At 39.3% G+C, this 19,974-nt stretch overlaps 1 protein-coding gene across 1 annotated transcript in view; it reads right to left on the bottom strand.

Annotated features, from left to right (window-relative positions):
• Positions 1 to 7,657: 7,657 nt before the first annotated feature.
• LOC101340401 (alpha-2-macroglobulin-like protein 1) overlaps positions 7,658 to 19,974 on the bottom strand; it is a 42,674-nt gene continuing 30,357 nt past the window's right edge. The window contains exons 27-35 of the mRNA XM_004387255.1: positions 18,814 to 18,888; positions 18,476 to 18,638; positions 16,692 to 16,906; positions 13,793 to 14,008; positions 13,491 to 13,618; positions 13,212 to 13,302; positions 12,848 to 12,916; positions 8,649 to 8,751; positions 7,658 to 7,692 (exon numbers count right to left, since the gene is read on the bottom strand). Of these exons, the coding sequence (XP_004387312.1) occupies positions 7,658 to 7,692; positions 8,649 to 8,751; positions 12,848 to 12,916; positions 13,212 to 13,302; positions 13,491 to 13,618; positions 13,793 to 14,008; positions 16,692 to 16,906; positions 18,476 to 18,638; positions 18,814 to 18,888 (1,095 nt within the window). The remainder of the gene's footprint in view (positions 7,693 to 8,648; positions 8,752 to 12,847; positions 12,917 to 13,211; positions 13,303 to 13,490; positions 13,619 to 13,792; positions 14,009 to 16,691; positions 16,907 to 18,475; positions 18,639 to 18,813; positions 18,889 to 19,974) is intronic.

Genomic DNA, 19,974 nt, shown 5'->3' with positions numbered 1-19,974 from the left:
TTAATATGTTTACCAAAGGCATATATGAGAATATTCACAGCAGCACTCTTTATAGCAGCAAAGACTGGAAACTATCCAACTTCCCATCCATTGTAAAATGGATAAATAAATTAAGGTGCATTCATACCATGAAATACTATGTAGCAATGAGAATGAATGATTTATAACTACACTAAATAATATATCACAAACGTATTGCAGAGGGAAATAAGCCAGAAACCACAGTACATATTCTTATATATTCCTATTTTTATAGGCAAAGAGTACAGGCAAATCTAATCTATGCTTTTAGAAGTCAGCATAGTGGTTACTTTTGGAAGTTGGTGACTGGAAGGAGATATGGGGAGGTGACTTCAGTGATAATATTCTGAATGCTGGTTATATGGATGTTTTCAATTTGTGAAAATTTATTGAACTGCACATTTATGATATATGCACTTTCTGCTTGTTTATTAAACTTCAATTAAAAGTAAACATTTATTTTTTTCATTGCCTATCCAAGATATCCAAGGGTTGCCATTCCAGGCTGGATCACTGATGTCATTAAGCGACCAGGCTTGTTTTATTTCTCAGTTCTCTCATCTTCAGGGACAACTTTTATCTGCATGGCCGCAACATGGCTGTTCTTTCTCCAGTACCTTGTCTTGTTCCAGTCAGGAAGATGGTGAAAGGACCAAAAGCTTTCCCTTTGTGAGGCTTTGTCATTTTACTCAGGAAAGGAAACACTTCCTAGAGACTTCCAGTTCCTTTTTATAGGCCAGAACTGTGCCACACGACCACCCCTAACTGCAAGTGACTCTGAGGTGAATATTTTAGCTGGGCATGTGGCTGCTCCAAATAAAATTGTGGTTTTGTTAGTGAGGAAGAAGAGAATGGATAATGGGGAGGCATTAGAAGTGTCTACCATAAGATATAAACTCTTACTGGTCTTATACTCTAGTGGGGGTGGTGGAAGTGTTAACAGAAAATGTAAACCCAATATGGTAAGCGCTCCGAGTGAACACAGGGTACTATAAGAACAGAGAGTTCTTGGGAAGACTTGTCCTTAGGTGCTGTCGAGTTGATTTTCATCTCATAGTGACCCTGTCTTAGTCAACTAGTGCTGCTGTAACAGAAATACCACAAATGGATGGCTTTAACAAAGAGAAATTTATTTTCTTACGGTCCAGTAGGCTGGAAGTCCAAATTCAGGGCATCAGCTCCAGGGGAATGCTTTCTCTCTCTATCGGTTCTGGTGGAAGGTCCTTGTCATCAATCTTCCCCTGGACTAGGAGCTTCTCTGTGCAGCAACCCCAGGCCCAAAGGACGCACTCTTCTCCCAGGGCTGCTTTCTTGGTGGTATGAGGTTCCCTCATCTCTCTGCCTGCCTTTCTCTTTTATATCTCAAAAGAGACCGGCCCAAGACAAAATCCAATCCTATAGATTGAGTCCTGCCTTATTAATACAACTGCCACCTATCCCACCTCATTAACATCATAGAGGTAGGATTTACAACACATAGGAAAATCACATCAGATGACAAAATGGTGGATAATCACACAATACTGGGAATCATGGTCCAGCCAAATTGATACACATATTTTTGGGGGATGCAATTCAATCCATGACAGACCCCATGTTACAGAGTAGAACTGCCCCGTAGGGTTTTCTAGGCTGCAAGTTTTATGGGGGAGGACTTCCTAGAGTAGAAACGACACAGCTTGAAGGCCATACCTTGTAGGACTAGTGGAAGTCCACCAGGCAGAAGGCTTTTCAGCAACATGGTAAAAAGCATAAATCAAAGTTATGAGAAAGCATACTGGGTATTCAGAACTAGAAGTGGCCAGTGTTCCTGGAGGATCAAGTGTGAGGCTGGAAGACTGGAGATGGAGCTAGAGGAGCAGGAAGGGACCAATGTCATGAAAGTCGGTGCCATGAAAGGGAAATAGAACTTTATCACCAGGGACCCTCCGAAGGATTTTAAGCAAGAGAATGAATGACATACTCAGATTAGGATTTTAAGTAGGTATTTCCAGCAACACATCACATGAAACAATTAGACCCTCATGTATTTTTGAATGAATGGAGGCAGCCATGTGTATAGAGACTGTATAGAATATGTAATAACATATGTAGTGGTAGAGGAACACCTTGAGGTAGGGGGAGCAGAAAAAATGTTTTTGCCAGTCTGCATGAGATATGATAAAAATTTGAATCAGCGCTACAGTAAGAGGGATTAAAAATTCTCTGTGCTCCAAATTTGCCTCTTTTATGTTTCGGTTATTAAGACAGGGCTCTTTGCTGCTACTGCTTCCCTACGTCAATCCCATCTCCTACTAAATCCTTGATGAATAGTGGGATTTAAGGGAGAAGGGAAGAAAAAGGAAAGCCTTCATCAAGCTATCATTACTAAGGGAAGAAGTGTTTTTGGAGTCCTGGGTTCTGAATTCTCCCTTCCTCGGTCCTTTAAATGTTAGCATTCTCTTTCCTTTCTCCTCTTCTCTTCTCATTTTCCCTGGATAATCCTATCCATACCCTTGGCTTCTCACCACCTATTTGCTGCTCTCAGTCTTTGGCTCCAATCTAAATCTCTTTCCTCAGTGTAAGAATTGAGCCTTTATCACCCTTCATCCAAAGATTAGACAGGCCCATAAAACAAAAAGGGACTAAATGAGCATGCCAGCCCAGGGGCAAGGTCAAAAAGGCAGGAGGAGACAAGAAAGCTGCTAGTGGGGAACCCAAGGTCAAGAAGGGGAGAGTGTTGACACATCGTGGGGTTGGCAACCAATGTCACAAAATAATATGTGTATTAATTGTTTAGTGAGAAACTAATTTGCTCTGTAAACCTTCATCAAAAGCACAATTAAAAAAATGTGATTAAAAAAAAAAAATTGAGCCTTTATTTCCCACTGGCTCAACATCTCCACCTGCAGGCCTCACAAGTTCCCAAACTCAGTATACTAAGTTGAACACACCATTTTTCATTCTTCTATACCTCTGCCTGAAAGGATGGCACCACCACTCACATAGCCCTTAGGCTGGAATCCTGGCAATCTTCCCAGATTGATCCCTGACTTCCTCCTTACATCCAATTATTCACTGACAATGTGGAACTTTACCTGGGCCCTGTGATCCTGGAAAACAGGATGGTTACAAGACCCTCCCCCCCATCCGTTTGTTTTCCAAAATTCCTTCCACCTTTTGTGTTTGGGAAACAGCGAACTAAAAAGGACCACCCTGCTGTTGCATAAAGAAGCCCCTCTCCGTCTTTCCTCATGACATCTGTTGGACTTGGGAATGACTCCGTTGTTTTTCTGCCTCTGTAAAGCCCCAGGTCCCTTTCCTTTACTTTGAGACATTTCTCATTAATAGCCTGAATAAAATCATCTCCTTAAAGGTCCAGTGCATTTTGTCTTTAATATTACTAAGTCTTCCTGATTCTTCTATCTCCTAAATCAAGTAACTTCATCCCCAGTGCCAGTTCACCACTTTTATCTGGATTATTGCAGCAGTCTCCTGAAAGATTTCTAGGACCTCAGCTCCATCTTTCTCCACTCCATTCTTCACAATATTGCTAAAAAGCAAGTCATGATCTAGCCTGTCTCTACTTCCCTAATCTAACGTCTAGGCTGTGTACACACAAGCACACACACACACATTAACCCTGAGTACACTGAATTACTTGGGTAAAGTGGCATGCTTTTGATTTAGGAGATAAAATTGGAGCCATTATTCCCTGTCCTTGAGTACCAAAAGAATGTGACCCAACTGGAAGCTGGACTCAAAAGGACACATCATCTGGGCCTGAGATACAAAAACAATAGCTAGGACAATCTTGGAAAACATCTGCTAGGGAACCTTTCATATAAACAAATTGTAAATAGAGCACATAAGGCTCACATGTTTTCCACTCTTATCTCTTTTTGGAGCCCTGGAGGCGTAGTGGCTAAGAGCTCGGTAGCTAACCAAAAGGCCAGCAGCTCAAATCCACCAGCCACCCTTTGTAAACCCTATGGGGCACTTCTACTCTGTCCTATATGATCGCCATGAATCAGAATCAACTCGATGGCAACAGGTTTGGTTTTTGGTTAGGTAACTGGTTTTATTAGGGCTTAGTAAATAGTAAGATTTGTTGGACCACCGAAGACCCTCCTGACTGTCATTACTGAAACCTGTGCTAATGGTTATTAAGAAGGACATTTCAAAATGTAAAATCATGGTGATTTAGCAGTTTTTAGCCAATCTGTGAAAAGGTGAAGATTTCAATGATTTTACCCATTTGTAATGTTAATATAGACTGATGATTCTGTAACGTTCCTTGGACTCGGACAGAAACGGCTCTGGCAGCATGCTTGTCCATTTTCCACTTTTGCCTCTTTGAACGTACGCAGAATAAAATCTTTTTGCTTTACTATAACTTTGTGGTGATTTTACCCTAGGATACTTTGTCCCACCTCTCTACTTTACATGTAGCTCGCTTTGCTGAAACCTTGCTTCCCCTTTCATTTTCTGGCTGTTACTATTCCAGGTCAGACATCAACCCAGAGAAGCTTTCCTTGCCATTCTTTCCCCACCTCAGCCTGGTGAGGTGCCTCTACCATGTACTCTCTAAAAAAATCAGTTGTTGTCTAGATGACTCTGACTCATGGCGACCCCATGAGTATTAGAGTAGAACTGCTCCATGACGTTTTCAGTGGCTGATTTTTCAGTAGGTTGTCAGGACGTTTTTCAAGGTGACTCTGAGTGGATTCGAGCCTCCAACTTCTTAGTTAGCCGACGAGCACATTAACCGTTTGCACCACCCAGGCTTCCCACAGCTTCTTGTAGTTTCTTCTAGCAACATTTTTTGCCACACTGTATTGCAACTCGTCAATTTGTTAAATTGTCTGTTTCCCACCTCCATCAGGCTGTGAGCTCCTTGACAATAAAAATCACTTTTTATTTATCTTTGCCTCCCCAGGTTTGATACCAAAAACACCCATTGCTGTCGAGTTGATTCTGACTCATAGAGACCCTATAGGACAGAGTAGAGGTGCCCCATAGGGTTTCCAAAGCTGTAAATCTTTACAGAAGCATACTGCCACATCTTTCTCCCACAGCGCTGCTGGTGGACCTTTCAGCTAGCTGCCTAACCACTGTGCTACCAGGGTTCAGGCTTGATACAGTAGTTGGCATATAACAAATGTATGTATTGAGTACTTACTATAAGTACTATAATAGTAAGTGTCACTTTAAACGAAATGTCACTTAACTCTTTTAATCACCTTGTTTCTCGAATATGCACAATGTTTACATTTCAGTAAGCTAAGCAATATAAATTGTAATCCTTCCCTGGGTGGTGCAAACAGTTGACATTCTCAGCTGCAAATCCACCCAGAGGCACCTCAGAAGAAAAGCCTGGCGATCTACTTCCAAAAAATCAGCCATTGAAAACCTGATGGCGCACAGTTCTACTCTAACACATATGGAGTCACCAACAGTCAGGAAAGAATCAACAGCAACTGGTTTTTGGTATTCAATGTAGCTGGTAATTTGTCATAAGACTCTTCTTTTCCTTTCATCTGAAGTCCCAAAAGGTACAAGAATAGAGTTTTTGTAATCATTTAAAAATGTGTTCTGCCCAGATATAGCTTATTGAGTCTTGAGGATCACCATCTCCCCCAGCTCAAAAGAGAGGAAGCTCTGGCAAGAACCAAAGACCAAAATGTACAGGGGGTGGGACTTTGGGTGAGTGGGAGGAGCTTTCCTGATTTACCTCTTTTCTTGAGAGTTCTCTGTTCACTTCCTTTGATACTGAGGGCTAAGAGAGCCTTGTGGCTGACCTCCTTTGGGTATCCTCCCCATCTCCCCTCACTTTGGGAACTCCTAACATGAGTGGGAATCCACTAGAGAGCAATTCACAACAACAAGCAGCACCGGGGCAGAGTCTAGGGTGGAGGGAGCAGGGAATGAACAGCTTATGCAAATGTGGCTCTGGGTTTAGGGAAATAGTCTCTTCAGCGTGGATTTATTTTTTCTTGACTCTTTCCGTCAGACTTTAAGATCCAGGGACCAATTACAGAGTGTGAACATCTATCTATGGCAAAAGAGTGCAGTTGCCCAGAGAATCTTCTGTTTATTTAAATATAAATCATTTTTCACCCTACATCTCTTTTACTCCTAACCTCTGTTTACAAAGCAAATACATTCCTCCAAGGAAGAGCTTACACATGATAGGTATCCAGTGTAGGAAAGGCTGGGAGAATCACGAAGCAAGGAAGCAGAGAAGGAGAGGGAACCCTGGCCAGTCACTTTTCTTGTTATCAATCACTGTTTGCGCTGTGGTGGTGGGCTGGCTGAACAGAACCCCTTAATTAGGATTCTTTCCTCTGACCCCCAGAGTCCTTGGTGGTATAAACTGCTACTGCACTCTGCTGCTCGCCGAAACGTTGGAGGTTGGAGTCCACCCAGAGGCACCTCGGAAGAAAGCCCTGGTGATTTACTTCTGAAAAATCAGCCATTGAAAACCCTGTGGAGGACAGTTCTACTCTGACACACATGGGGTTGGCAGGAATCAGAATCGTCTCCATGGCAACTGGTACTCTGACCCCTACCTATATCTTCAACATGGAGAGATCTGGATCAAGAGATTTAAGGAAAAGCCAAATTGTGAGTTTTTGTTAAAGGATGACCATCATTTTTAAACAGAACCTGTAGTATTGACATAAATATGACAGAACAAAGTGAAAAGATTTTCTTTTCAAGCTTTATTTTTTAGCCAATACCAAAAGCCATAAAGCACATCTGCCTTTAGATATAACCTCCAGGGAGACAGTCTTACCTTCGCTAGGTTATACTTTACCACCGTCTCCTCTCTGGAGAGTTCCCTGAATGGCTAAATCAATGGCTAAACCACATCTCCCTCCCCCATGATCTTTCCCCTGTAATTCCTCCTTTGTGTGATTATTCTTGTTCCATCTCCCCCAACCCTTTATCCTGGCATCTATGCATCTGTGAGATAGTATAAAGAAGCTGAGGTACAGTCCTGCTCATTTGTTACCCACTCATTTGCTAATCAGACAAATCAAATTATTTTACTGAATAAGATGTACTTTTAAGAAACAGAAGAATGCTACTCCCTCCCGTAACGTCATAGAGGGTTCATTTAGTATTTTTCCAGCTTCTATTCTGAAAAAAAAGAAAAAGAAAAATACGTCATGACATTCAGAAGTTCTTTACATTGGTAGAGGGGCTTCGTCCTATGAGAGATGTCAGGGAATACAGAAAAAAATCTCACAAAAGCATGGTGAGATTATGAGTCGTGTTATCTCAGGGGAGGGGAATCAGGTAACCTTTACCTTCTTCTCAGTATTTTCATATAACGAAGACATATTATGCATAAATAATTAGGAAAAAATCAATCTGTTTCCAATGTGGTAGAAAAAAAATACATTGCTTTTAATAACTCACACAGAACCCCTCACACAAATGCCACTATTAACTTTTTCTGATGTGAATTATGGAGATTATTATTCTCTCTCTTCAATAGGTGAGGACAAAAAAGGATGGCCAATTTCTATTTTAAAAAAAATGCTTCCAAAGGACAATACAGTAATTCAAAAGAGTGTCCCCTTAACTTCTGAATACCACCACCATACCCCAAGACCCCACCCTTTTCTCTGTCAGACTCACCTCATTCTCAGGGATCAGAATACTGAACTGTTGCCTGCTCATCTGTAAAATGAAATGACACGTATCATTACATTGAGGGCCTCATACATTCAGAGAGAAATGTTTCATAAAAGCACACTGCTTTCGCTCTTTTCAGAGGATCTCTACAGGTTGTGAGAATACTCAAAATTATAGTAAGTTTCATGGACAGCCCCATAAAACCAAATGGGACTAATGAGGCACAGCAGTCCAGGGACAAGGACTAGTAGGCAGAAGGGGACAGGAAAGCTGGTGATAGGGAACCCAAGGTTGAGTAAGGATAGTGTTGATGTATTGTGAGGTTGTTAACCATTGTCATAGGGCAACATGTGTACTAACTGTTCAATGAGAAACTATTTTGTTCTGTAAACCTTCATCTAAAGTGAGAATAGCAGCACAAAATAAGAGCGTAGTCGATGTCACTGAACTGTGCATGTAGAAATTTTTGAAACGGTGTATCTTTGGCTATGTATATTTTCAAAAAAAAAAAAAAGGTCGAGAAGGGAGAGGGTTGACATGTCTTGGGGTTGTTAACCAATGTCATGAAACAATATATGTACTACTGTTTCATGAGAAACTATTTGTTCTGTAAACCTTCACCTGAAGTACAATTAAAAAAAAAAATTATAGTAAGTTTCAATCAGTAACATTTGCATGCTTGTGGTAAATCAGAAATGAAATGATCCAGCTAGTTGTTAATTACGGTAAAAATATTAAGAATAGTCAGCCCTTAGAGAAACATTGGTCCACAATGTTCTTTTGTTTATGGAATAAGTCATATGAAATGTCTCTAGTGTAGAAGACTTTTTAAAAATGGCATAAAATTGAATTAAAATGTTTTAGGAAATTAGATAATGTAAGTATATGGTACTTGGTTTGGGAAGGCGTGTTTGTAAAATTAAGAAGGATACCATGAAGAATGAGGCAGGAATATGTTGGAAGATGTAGGTGAGAGCTCAGCTGGTGGTGACAGCCCTCACCTAGTAGGTAGTAGTCATAGACTTTGATGGTTGCTGGTTTCAGGTTGGTGACCAACACCCTTTGGTTGATGGTGAAGGTGTAAGTCTGAGTCTTCTTACCAAGCTGTGGGGAAGACAGAAGAAACATCACGTTAAAAGGAGGATGAAATGTAGTGTGGGGATTACATAGGACCCTTGCTTTCTTCACAGATTATCTGAAATCCTTTTACCTATCCCTTCTGCCCATGCCCATCTTAAAGATACTGCCTCCTGCTGACTTCCTACCTCTTCCTTCTTACCCTACAGCTCCCTAGCCCTCCTATAAAAGGGTTCATTCTACTCAAGGTCAACTCTAACCTGACTTAAAGTGGCTAAAGAAATAAAGACTGTTATTTTACTCCAACAGTTCTGTGCTCCTTATTGGTTTTCTTTTTCTCTTCATTCAGGTCTCTGATCAAATGACACGTACTCAGGGAGACTTTCCCTGATCGCCTTATTTTGAAACAGCCACATTGCTGGCCCACTTCCCATCATCTTTCTCTATCCCCTTATCCTGCATAGCACTTATTACTAATGAAGTTACTACCAAATATGTATATATATACATGTATGTATGTATACACATGATACTGAAAAAATATATATATACTGACAAAAATATATACACACGTGTTATATGTGTGTGTGTGTGTGTGTATGTCATTTTTTAAAAACTTGCATATTTCTTCTCTCTTTGCTAGCATATAAGCCCCATGAGGGTAAAGACCATTATCCTACCTTTTTCCCTTCTGTATCTTCATCACTTAGAAAAGTGCCTGGCACATACTGGTTGCTAAATAATTATTTGTTGAATAAATGAAGAATCTAAGACAACTGTATAAATTAATCTAATATAACAAGAAAATAAGATTCATATTATAAATATAGGTAAGGAGTTATAAACACTTAATTGGAAGGGATTTCCAAAATTCTTTAGGAACAGTGGTTCCCAAAGTGTGTAACCCTTCAGGGATACTCAAGGTTATATCAGGGGCTCTGTGAGGTCAAAATTATTTTCAGAATACTACTAAGACATTATTTGTTTTCTCACTCACATTCTCTTACAAATGTACAGGAGAGTTATCCAGAGGCTACTTGATGTATGATATTGAAACAGACTGAATGAAGCAGATAGGAGAATTCTACTCTCTTCTATTAAGCCAATAATAAAGACATTTGCAAAAATGTAAAACATGTTGCTATTTTTATTATATTTTTGTATCTGAAAATATAGTTATTTTTCATAAGAATGTTATTTATGTTAAGATGTAGTGGTTTTTTCTTATTGTTTTTAGATTAATATTTAAATATTTAATTAATATTTTAAATTTTTTCTCAGTTTTAATTCCTAATATAATAAATATCAATAAATATAACCCCCATAACCAAAAAAACTTTGAGGTCCTCAGTAATTTAACAGTGTAAAGGGGTCCTTAAACCAAAAATTTTTAGAACTGCTATTCTTGTCCATCATTTGGTTACCACGTAGATTTAAAGTAAATGACCTTTTCTTCACCTTAAAAAAATAGCTGATTTCAGTATTCAGCATCTAAAGCCAAAAAATACCAAACCAGTAGATTCTGACTCATAGTGGCCCCATGCGTACAGAGTAGAACTGCACTCCATAGAGTTTTCAAAGCTATGAACTTCCAGAAGCAGATTGCCAGGCCTTTCTTCTGAAGGGTAGTCGAGTGACTAACTATTTGCATCACTCAGGGACTAATTCAGCATCTAATAATGTTTTATTCTGAAAGTGCTTCATCAAAATCTGAAGTCCTTTCATGTCAATGCCTCCATAGCCCCACTCCCTCCTCCTTCTGCCCTCCCCAATCCCCAATTCCTCCCAAAATGTGTTGCCTTCTGAATAACGCTAACCTTTCCAAAAAAGTATTTTTATCAAAAGATACTTTTGAAAGATAAATGGTTAAGAAATAAGGAAGGCAAAACAAGGATATTAAAAGGAAAGATGGATGTGACAATAAGAAAAGAATGAGGAAGTATGTGATGGAGAAGAGAAGAGCAGAGAAAAGGAGATGAGCCATAAAAGGAGAAAGGCTGGAGGATTGGTGAGCCTATTCTGCATGATTTTATAAATACGATTCTAAAGTTTATGATAACTGGCTTCATTCAGAGGAGGTACTTAGTATGAGAAACAAATCCAGGAAACACTGAGAGACATAGGAGACACAAGAGTAACAAACTGTTTCGATAATTGTTCTGGATTGAATTGGGTCTCCAAAAAAGATATGTTGAACTTCTAACCCCCGTACCTGTGAATGTGACCTTATTTAGAAATGAGGTCTTTGCATATTTAATCAAGTTAAGATGAGGTCTTATGGGATTAGGGTGGGCCTTAATCAAATATGACCTGGTGTCTTTATGAGAAGAGAAGAGATACAGACACATGGCGAGAACGCCATGTGATGATGGAGACAGAGACTGGAGTGATGTATCTACAAGCCAAGGAACGCCAAAGATTGCCAGCAACATCAGAAGCTTAAAGAAAGGCATGCAACAGATTCTCCCCTAGAGCTTCAGAGAAAGCATGGCCCTGCCAATACCTGATTTCAAACTTCTAGCCTTCAGAACCGTCAGAGAATAAATGTCTGTTGTTTTAATGCATCCAGTCTGTAGTATTTTGTTACAGCAGCGCTGGAGGCACAATGGTTAAGCACTCAACTGTTAACTGAAAGAAAGGTCAGGGGTTCGAACACACCAGCGACTGGGCGGGAGAAAAGACCCAGAGATCTCCTTCTGTAAAGAGATGGTTTCTCCCTGGGAAATCTATGGGACAGTTCTACTCTGTCATATAGGGTCATTGTAAGTCAGAATTGACTTGACAGCACACAACAAGTCCTAGGAAACTAATACAGTAGCATTTACTGTAGTCTTAAAAAAGAGAAAAAAGTGAGAAATAAAGAGAAAAGGGGAAATACATACATAATACTCCAGAACTAATATTTTAGACAATATCAGCCTTATATGGTGTTAGGGAAAAGATAAAACCAAAGGACCACCCAATAGCTCTACGAGAGAGATATTCTTTTTGCCACTACCCATCCCCATTTTATAGCTGAGGAAACAGAGACATTAAATAATTTGCCTAAGGTCATATAGTCAATGCTAGAACTAGGATTGTAGCCCAGGTAGTCTGGCTTCAGAGCCTCTCCTATTAACCACTGTTACATCCTGGTGCTGCACTGTCATATGTGGCCTTTGAGCACTTGGGATGTGGCCAGTCAGAATAGAAATGTGCTGTAATGGTAAAATACATAAAAAACTAAAACTAAACCCATTGCCATCAAGTCGATTCCGACTCATAGCGACCCTATAGGGCAGAGTAGAACTGCCCCATAGGGTTTCCAAAGAGCAGCTGGTAGACTCAAACTGCCAATTGTTTTTTTAGCAGCCAAGCTCTTAACCACTGTGCCACCAGGGCTCCTGGTAAAATACATACTGGATTTCAAAGATGTTGTATAGGAAAAAAAAAGAATGTCGATATCTCATTAATACTTATGTTTGTTAATTACATGGTTGACATGAAAATATTTTGGATAACCAAAAAACCAAACTCGTTGCCATCGAGTTGATTCCGACTCATAGTGACCCTATAGGATAGAGTAGAACTGCCCCATGTGGTTTCTAAGGAGCACTTGGTGGATTCGAACTGCCGACCTTTTGGTTAGCAGCCGTAGCTCTTAACCACTATGCCACCAGGGCTATATATTTTGGATACATAAGGTTAAATAAAATATACTAAAATTAATTTCGCCTGTTTTTTTTTTTTTACTTTTTTACATGACTACAAGACCTTTTAAAATGACATAAGTGACTGGCATTGTATATCTATTGGACGGTACTGCTCTAGGGGTACGCCGGGGTGTTTCATGTTACACCAGCATGGAGGAAAAGAAAAAAAAATAGCTTAAATATATACATAGCAGAACAAGAAAGAAAATTAGGTATTCTATAGTCTTTATTTCTGCAAGTGGTCACAAGGTTGTGATAGGTATTTCTAACTTCCTTCCTCCACCACCCATTTCACATTCATTTCATGGATGTAGACTCACTCAGGTCCCTCGTCCCTGTGTGTGTGTGACGCTAGTGTGTACAGATTTGGGGGGGGGGTCACAAAAATGCAGAAGAAATGAAACTCTTTGGTCTAGATGTTGAATACTTACCTCTTCCAAATAAATGTTAAGTGTATCAGTTCCATATTCGACCTTCTTCACCAGTGCTTGCTGGAGGAGCTGAATAGAAAAGGAAAAAAGGAGCGCTAAAAGCCAGAGCCTTCTCTATCCCTTAGGATAATCTTCCAAAGCTTTGTCATCATCAAGAAAACAATATATACTGTGGGAAAGGTAGGGAAAAAGGGCCAAGATGATTAGAGGTTCCAGTTCATATGATCGATGCACCTCTGAAGGCAATTTAGATAATCTAGTCATGAGTTATAGATATATACTATGATGCCCATTTCACCAGTTTTTTTTAATAAAGTTAGGTCCCACGGGGACTAGTTAAATGAAGAAAACAGAAGCTACTTACTAAATGATTGGTGCCCTCCATGGGACTGAACCCAGATAGCATCTTCACCTCCACAACGGCCAAATTGGAAGAGCTGCGACTTCCCACATAACTGAGCGCAGGAAGAAGCAAACCTGTGTGAGCCCTTATTTCCTCTCTCAGTGCATTCTGCATCCCCAGCACACACACACACACACACACACACACACGCACACACAAGCACAAACACATTCCAGCCCAGTTCCTGTGATCCAGGTCCCCCCTCGACCATCCCAGCTTTCTACCTCCCTAATTCCTCACCTGGTGTGGATATTAAGAGTCAATGATTGAGGTGAAGTAAGTTTGTCAAATCTAGCTCTTCCAATTTCCACACTAAGACTAAAGGTCTCCACATTTTTAGGAGGGAGAATGTTGTATCTCAGCACCGTCTGATAAGAGGAAATAGATAACCAATCAGAGTTGGGAAGAACTTTAGAGATTGTACAGTTCAAACTACTTTCCTGACGAGTAAGAAAGGGAGATAGAGAAGATTCCACTTGCGGCAAAGCTACCCTCAGATTCTCCTTCCCAGCTTGACTTCTTTCGCATGTGTCTTTGCTTACCTGCACATAGACACAGCCCTGGCCGGAGGCTTCCAAGGTGTACACTCCAGGGATATTAGGTAGAGTCTCCTGCTGAAATAGCAACCGATTAACTGTCCGCACATTAAAAGTGTGCTGGAAATTCTGAGTGGATTTTACAACCAGGTTGACTTCCTCAGATGGCACATAGGCAGTGGTGGCATATTTGGCAAGAGCTTGGAGAGCAACTACAGTATCCTGAGGAAGAAGAAAAACAAGCATATGCTTACCATTTTGTGAACCACTGGAATTAACCTCAAACAACCCTATAAATCCATTACATCTGGTTGTTGTTAGCTGGCTTGGATGATACCCTTCTAGGTATCCGGAGAATCACATTCACCTCACCTGGGGAAGCTGACATAAAATCAAAATATATTTCCTTGCATAGAAAATGACCTTCAGCAAGTTACTATTGAATAGCCATAGGTCTTTTGGCTAATCTAATATATTCATATTCAGAAACCATACCTAGATACCTAGCTTCAGAACGGGCTACTCCTTTGCTAGAAATAAATGTGTAACTAACTGTTCTTTATATATTTTGCAGCTTCCTTATTTGGGAAGGAAACAGCAGCAGTTTGATAGCCATAGAAATTGGACTGTTCATGAAATTATTTAACTGCGTAATAGTCTATGTCACAGTTGGGGAGAGTAGCAGGGATCCTTGGAAAGTCCTTCCTTGCAGGCCAAGCCTTCTTAACCATTATGCCATATGACAATCTTTTTTTTTTTTTTTATTGTTGTGCTGTAAGTGAAAGTTTACAATTCAAGTTAGTCTCTCATACAAAAATTTATAAATACATTGTTATGTGACCCTAGTTGCTCTCCCCATACTGTGACAGCACACTCCCCCTTTCCACGCTGGATTTCCCATGCCCATTTAACCAGCTCTTGACCCTCTCTGCTTTCTCATCTTGCCTCTGGACAGGCATATGACAATCTTTTCTTCATCTGGGGTTAAGACAGGTAAACTGTCACTAAGAGAGCGTGGAATCACAAAGTTTGAATCTTTCCATTGTAAAAACATGATTTATATAAATTACAACTAGAGGAGAGAAAGAAAAAAGAATGAGGAGTTCAGCAAAACTATCATATCTTGCTCTACATCATGAGAATTTCTACATGCTTGATATTTTGTAAAATATCTATTTCAGAATAAAGGAACCCCACTTCTTTACATTCCAAATGAAAAAGAACAATTGTATTTAGGTGCCATCACTGTCATTTAAAATAGGAAGATAGGTTACCCACCCTGGGTAAGATGTGAACAGGTTATATCTATGCAGCTTGATCATCTACAAACAACTTTTTGTCTAGCCTTTGGGAAACGTAAGCAGGGAGTTTTTTACTGCTTGTACGTATGGAAATAATTCAAGGAAATGGACCTCACCAGCTGAAAAACTAGTGTGGGTGATATGTGACACATGACTTCTTGTAATAGCCAAGGATTTTATTGAAAAACAATTCTGACATATATCTGTCACTGAGAGTTCTAAATATTTTACCCACTGTTTTCTAAAGATATTTTTATGGGTTATAATGAGTGTCTCCTGATCTTTGGCCAAGAATTTCCCTGAAACAGGGTGGCATAGTACCATGAAAGTTTTAAAAATCCCAAATAGGTCATTCTCAAATTTAAACTTGGGGCTCTTAACGCCCTTACCAGATATTCCATCTATTAAAAAATCTGTTCATTTACACGTTACATCCTCAGTGAAACTCAACCTGATTTCAACAAGTCAGAGTGTAAGCTCTGTGAGAACAAGAAATAATGTATACTTGTTTACTTCTGTATCTGCATCACAGTGATTCATAGTGGGTATGTAATAATATTTGCAGAACAAATGAATGGATGACTTCTCTCTTCGTAGTAATGCAAGAGAATTTTGTTTATGACACCATTTGAACTTTATTATCCAATCCTAACCCTCTTTTCTTACTCCCACCACACTAATTCAATTTCTCTTTACCCCTAAACTAGACAAATGAAACAGTCTCCTGATCTCTTCAAGTCCAACATCTTATTCCTCTAAATTGTCCCCTACACCAACTTCCAGATTAATCTTTCTGAAATAAAGTTAAAAAAAAATTAATAGCTCCCCAGAATTAGGTACAAAGTGGAGTCTGAAATACAAGGCCTTCATAATATGAAACTACCTTACCTTTCCAACTTAAAATCTACTGTGATTTAGCTAAACCAGTTTTCCCAAAGGCCATCCTACACTTTTACAAATTGGTGTAATTATTCACACGATTTCCTCTTCCTTTCAATAGCTGCCTATCAAATTTTACATATCCCTTAGATTTACAGCAAATGCCGTTCCTCTGTGAAGACTTTTCTTATCCCTCAAGCTGATGTGAGTTCTTTTTCCCTTTTGGAATTGTATAGCATTTTGTACTTTATTGTGTTATAACCAGATCCTGTTTTATAGTACATAGAGCCTGTCCTAGCTTTCCTTCTATATTGTAAACTTTTTAAGGTAGAGATTATATCTTTCTTGCTTCCCAATCCCTGTAACAGCAGAAGAAAGAGGTATGCTCATCATATATGATTTTATGTTTACAGACCCCAAAATTGACTTTCTGATTTATTAATACATAAATTTAGCCATAATTATGTACGTCCTATTTACATGTAAAACATGGATCTCATGATGTTTCATACTCTACAAAAAAAGAGGATTAAACAAATCTGGTACTATTTACGTGCTCATGTGATCCAATTTTATGAGTCCTTCTGTTATTTTTCACATGCTTTTTCTGACTCTAGAATTGTAAGATCCTGGATTTAGAGGGTAAGGGCAATATTTTTTCTTTTATCTCCACACAGAATCTAATCTTATCTGATAAGTGGCAGTGAGGAGAGCAAGCAGTTTACCTGAGTCGAAGAGAAGCCCCCATATGCATTGCGTTGCTTGGCCAGCCAAGCCACTATACTGGTGGCTTTTGCTATCTCCTTTTGAGTCAGGCTGGCCTTGATAAGCTGGGCCAACAATACATATGCTGTGAGCTCCACATCTACACTCTCGGGCTCAGACCAAAACGTGGCATTCGATGGCCGAGGAGGTTTCTGGCTCCAGTGAATAGACTCTCCTAGGGAGAAAGAAGCATAATGAGGAAGACCTTGGAAGGAACTGGCTTTCCCATATTCCATTTGTAAATGCTGTACTTTAGAGCAGAGAAAAGTCCTAATCAAGAATTAACCCTAGGTTAGAAACAACTGTTTCTCAGAATTAGCTAATTTATTGGCTATAATGTATATGCAGGATGCAGAGAAGTGTGTGTGTGTGTGTGTGTGTGTGTGTGTACAGCCACACATAAATCCCCAAGATATGGTTTAGCTGGGAGCATCAATAAATGCTCCAGCCTCCAGCAATTACAGGAAAACCATCTTTATTAATTTATAAATTCTGATGCTATCAGAGATAAGTAAGTAGAAATGTCTGTTAAGAGTCTTATGTGTTTGGGGACATTTCCTGACTCAAAGAATTTCATTAATTTGTCGATATTTATTTTACTTAATCAAGGGTTTAACATTTTTAGAAGAATAAAAATGGTAGAACATGCATAATAACTCTGAGAAACCACAGAAGAAATGCTAAGGAAATACTAGAAGGTGATCAAATAGAATAGGAGACCAAAACGCTATGACAGCCAACTCAAGTAAAAGAAAAACAAATGGAAATAAGAGTGGGAGCAACAAGCCTATTTAAATAGAAGTACAAAGAATGAATAACCCATAGAAGGCAATCTAATTGGAAGATCATAACAGAACACATGTAAGTCTGCAAGATAATGGAGAAGACATAATCACATTAAATCAATAAACAATTGGTAAGGATATAGTCCACCCACTGTCGGAGACAACCATTTTATGACTAGAGTTACTTACACACTAGCAAGAAAATTATCCAGAGGCCATATGAGAGGAGAACTCAGCAATGACACTTGTATAAATGAAAGCTGAGATTAAATTTCTGCCTGGAAATATAATTTCAAATATATAGCTAGATAAGTGAGATGCATTAATATCTTATTTATAATATCTGCTAGAACTTCAAATATTACTCCAAATACATTCAAAAGTTTTAAAGAACTTGAAAAATCTCTAAGTTTAATTCTCATCCCATCTTAAGATACAGCCTCAGTGATCCTACACTAAAAAAAAACCCAGCAGTTGCTGTTGAGTCGATTCTAACTCTTGGTGACCCTATGTGTGTCAGAGTAGAATGGTGCTCCATAGAGTTTTCAATGGCAGATTTTTTGGGTAGTAGATCACCAGGCCTTCCTTCTGAGGTGCCTGTGGGTGAACTTGAACCTCCAACTTTTTGGTTAGCAGCTGAGTGTGCTAACCGTTTGTACCACCCACGGACTCCAAAGAATTTTTAAAGACTTCCAAAAAGGTGATTCTACAATGTCAATAAATTTTCTGACTAGCTTCTATCACCTAGTTTCTCTTCAAGATAACAAGTATAACACTGCCCAATGAAGACTTACATGGGCTTTCCCTCAAAGTTCCCAATGATGATTTTATGACTTACCAATACTACTAAAATGAATCTCAGAATTGAATATATGTGGGATGAGGACACTGGAGAAAATTATAGATAACTCACATCATATTTCACAGTTTCTAAAGTACTCCTAACCTGACCAACATACCTGAGATGATAGCCTGTTGATCTAATTTTTCAAGAAGACTATTTCTGATGTCCATTTCCTTAGCCAGGGAGAAAGTATAAGCTAGGAGGGCCTGTGTGTAGAGGTTGGTGGTGGAAGTGACAGAATTCTTGAGACATTGCAGACCCCGACTCACCATTGGGTACTGAAAAGTGAAGACGAATAACAATTTATAAGGCATTCCTTGTAAAATGGGAAGCAATATGAAAATCATCACATCTTTCTCCTGATTAAAAGGTGAATTGGGCAAAGAGAGGGGAATTTCTCTAGGGATAGTTGTGATAGGAAGAATATAAAGAGGAAGAGCTAGAAAAACTCACGTCTATGGTCTTTCCCATCTCCAGCAATGCAGCTGTGATGTATGCACTCAACGAGATCTCATCATCAACACCACCCTAGAAGGGAACAGAAAGACAGAAGTCAGGATAGCAACCAGCACAGGCAGGGACTGTGTGCAATGGCAAAAAGGACATCTCCTTTGAATAAATGAATTCTTTTAAAGAGTGTCCCTTTCCACAGGCTGCCTGCAGTCTTGAGCCTCCAGGACACATAAGGAGGGTAGAAAAGGCTGGACTTTAGCAACTGCACAGCCTTGAACAGCAGCCTGCAGCAGTCTTCAGCTCTGAAAAGATACTTAAGGAATCAAAGAAAAGGGGTTAAGTAGGATGAGGGGTTTAAAAAGAAAGGAATCAGGGAGAATTCTCTGACGCATCACCAAAACTGAGCATCCTCAAATGGACCTCTGCTCAAAGAACACAAGGCCCAGCCCCTTCTCCTGGGTGGGGATTAGGTAAGATCTTCCTTGCTTAAAGCTTTTCGCAGAAAGACTTTAACAAGCTTTAAAAGTACCTAATCTAAATTAATGATTCTCATTCTATTAATGAGAAAACAAACAAACAGGTATTAAAAACTTGTTCAAGATTACACAGCTAATAAGTAGCAGGACTCAGATTTGAACCCAGGGAGTTGAACTCTGGAGGTCAAGCACCGAATCACTAAGCTTTACTAAACAGGAAAGAGGTAGGAAAAACTTATAGAAACTTCTTCTAGTCAAGTGTTGTACTACTCCCAGGTCTATTTCACACAGTGTATAAGGGAAGAGAATGTCTTAGGAGAGACTGATGAGACCTGCATAGCCACTATAATCAACCAACTTGATCTCACAGACATATACCGAACACTCCACCCAACAGCAGCCAAGTATAATTTCTTTTCCAACTTACATGGAACATTCTACAGAATAGACCACGTATTAGGCCATAAAGCAAGCCTTAAAATCCAAAGCATTGAAATATTACAAAGCATCTTTTCTGACCATAAAGCCATAAAAGTAGAAATCAACAACAGAAAAAGCAAGGAAAAAAAAATCAAATACATGGAAACTGAACAATACCTTGCTTAAAAACTACTGGGTTATAGAAGAAATTAAGGATGGAATAAAGAAATTCATAGAATCAAATGAGAATGAAAACATATCCTAC

This window comes from Trichechus manatus, unplaced genomic scaffold (genome assembly GCF_000243295.1).
Source record: "Trichechus manatus latirostris isolate Lorelei unplaced genomic scaffold, TriManLat1.0 scaffold00182, whole genome shotgun sequence".
Lineage (NCBI taxonomy): Eukaryota > Metazoa > Chordata > Mammalia > Sirenia > Trichechidae > Trichechus > Trichechus manatus.
This window is presented reverse-complemented; position numbering and strand designations above follow the sequence as displayed.